General features: G+C 39.1%; 1 protein-coding gene across 1 annotated transcript in view; it reads left to right on the top strand.

Annotated features, from left to right (window-relative positions):
* LOC101856168 (inositol 1,4,5-trisphosphate receptor type 1) overlaps positions 1 to 2,364 on the top strand; it is a gene marked incomplete in the record, with an annotated part of 208,126 nt that overhangs the window by 184,008 nt on the left and 21,754 nt on the right. Inside the window, 2 exon segments of the mRNA XM_035968813.1 lie at positions 601 to 770; positions 1,571 to 1,708. Coding sequence (XP_035824706.1) covers positions 601 to 770; positions 1,571 to 1,708 — 308 coding nt within the window.

Below are 2,364 nucleotides of genomic sequence, written 5' to 3'. Positions count from 1 at the left end.
CTGCAGCGCCATCTGAAGCAAAGAGCATACTTCCTGCGGACACTTTTTTGGCTGAGTGGCCCATCTTGTTATTTACTATCTTTGGGTTTAGCACCCAATACGTTCTTATCATGAGCGTCTAGTTAACGCCACTTTGCAACACTATAGTGGTAAGCTAATGCTGATGGACTCGTAATCGTGAGAATATGGGTTCGGGGATTTGATGTTCAGCTCGATCCGACGTTGTGTCGTGGGAAGGCATTTTGCACGAATTTTCCCATTTGGCCTGGTCCTGTCGGAAACTTGCTTCACAATTAGGTCAAATAAGTACCAAAGATCCAATGTGTTATTAGAGAGTAACATACGAAGAAAAGGAGGAAAGATAATGATGACGGATCTTCAGGTGTAAAAACTTACTCAGAAATTTGGCGTAGGAGTTTGGAGATTTCAGTTCGCATATTTTCCGGCCTGTTTCGGGGGTTTTTTCTTGGGGGGGGGGGGGGGGGGTCCCTTGTTTCTGTTTTTTGTTTTGTTTTGTTGTTGTTTTTCTTTTTGTACAAAATTATATAGAAAAACTTAATCTCAGTTCTCAAATAGTTGTTACAATATTCCATCATGCAGCGAGTGCTTAGGGAAGAGGTGAAAGAAAAGTTGAAGTGGGGCGTGGACCGCTCGTCGCCTAGCAACAAGATCCGTGATCTGATGGGATGGACGAAAGACATCATGAAAGACATTGCCTACCAGCAGAAAATCCTGAAGAACCCAGTGGCTGTGCTCTTGACCAAAGGCTGGTGAGCGCAACATGACTAGTTTTCTTTTACAGGGCTAGATGGTTGAATCTAATATTTTGTTTCAAAGACTAGATTGTTTGTTCTCCCTATTATTATATTTTTTTCCAGGAAAACATAGGCGGTTTTATTTGCTTTACAGTCTCTACCTCTATTAATGGCATGATCTCCCTTTTCTTTTTTGTTTTGTTTTCTTTTTCTTTCCTTTTCTCTTCTTTCCATAGGCAATATCATTCAAGAGAAATTTTCTATAAATCCAAGCACTGAAGTTAGTGGTCGTTTAGTACTCCACGTTAATATCATTGCCTTTGTCCACTTTGTGCTGTGTTTTAATAAAGCTATTAGTTACCTCCTAGGAAGCACTTGGGGAAAAAGGGGGTGGAAGGGGAGTGGAAGGGGCAGGGGATTGCCAACATAAAAATATCATATTGTGTACGTTTTTGTCAGCTACTAGATACATGAGCAAATCTTACTAAGGTGTAGCAGGTGTGACTTCTCAAAATTTGGGGTTTGTGGATCATTCCACAGAAAAGGAAACTTCAGTGATACACATAATCTACCACGGAGATAATGACCTGCTGAAAAAAAAATAGTGATAGAGCCATTCTTTTTAAAAAAAACTAATTTGTTGTTGTTCTTATGTTAATGGCAACCTTTCCCTTGCAAACGACTCTTTGGTGCTGTGGGGTTGCTCGACTAAATCACGTTTCTTTGAGAATGATTTATAGTATACCAAATATGATTACCATTATCGTAGTTCGTTCTAAACTCTCCATCCTCATGTCTTGTCATATACTGCGCAGGCTTGTGTGGAACCATACAGTGACGTTGCTTAGCTTCGCCATCAACATTCTGATGCTAATGACGTGGGAGGCGAAAGCGTCCCTAGCAACGCCAGGTGTCATGGACAACGTAACAAACATACCTGCGATCCTGAAAGAGTGAGTACAGACTACACCTATCACTTATGTCGTTGTTGGAGGCTACAGCTACTTTCCCAAATTGAAATTATCAGACTTGTATTTTATTCTTTTTACTTGCTTGAAACATTCAGATCTTATACCTTGCTCCAAATTCGAGCTTATGAGTGCCATTCGAAGGTCTTACTTCTTTATTTTCCCTTTGTTGTTTCTGTCTGTCAATTTTACTTTTTCCCAGCACTAAATAACCATTATTGTGTCTACGTGCTTCTCTTCACTAAAAACAAATAAACAAACAAACAAAACATATTCGAACTAAACTCAAAATATTTTGTTTTGTTTTCTTTCTTTTTTTGTGTGTTCTTCTTTGTTTGTGTGTGAGTGCGCCGCGGGGGGGTGGGGTATTTTGAGAAAAAGGGGTGGGGGATTTATAAAACAAATCATAATGAATACAGCGTTCCCTATGTTGTTGTTGTAGTTGTTGTTGTTGTTGTTGTTGTTGCTGCTGTTGTTGTTGTTGTTGTTGTTGTTGTTGTTGTTGTTACGGAAATTTCTGGTTTCGTCACTGTTGTTATTTCTACAGATGCTACTTTTACCTCCTCCAAAGTGTTGCCATTGTTATTACTGCTATTAATAATTTTCTATAACATTATATTATTATGTACATCTCACACTAC

The sequence above is a fragment of the Aplysia californica genome, unplaced genomic scaffold (genome assembly GCF_000002075.1).
Source record: "Aplysia californica isolate F4 #8 unplaced genomic scaffold, AplCal3.0 scaffold00086, whole genome shotgun sequence".
Taxonomy (NCBI): Eukaryota; Metazoa; Mollusca; class Gastropoda; order Aplysiida; family Aplysiidae; genus Aplysia; species Aplysia californica.
Note: the sequence above shows the minus strand (reverse complement) of the source record. Positions and strands in the feature narration are given on the sequence as shown.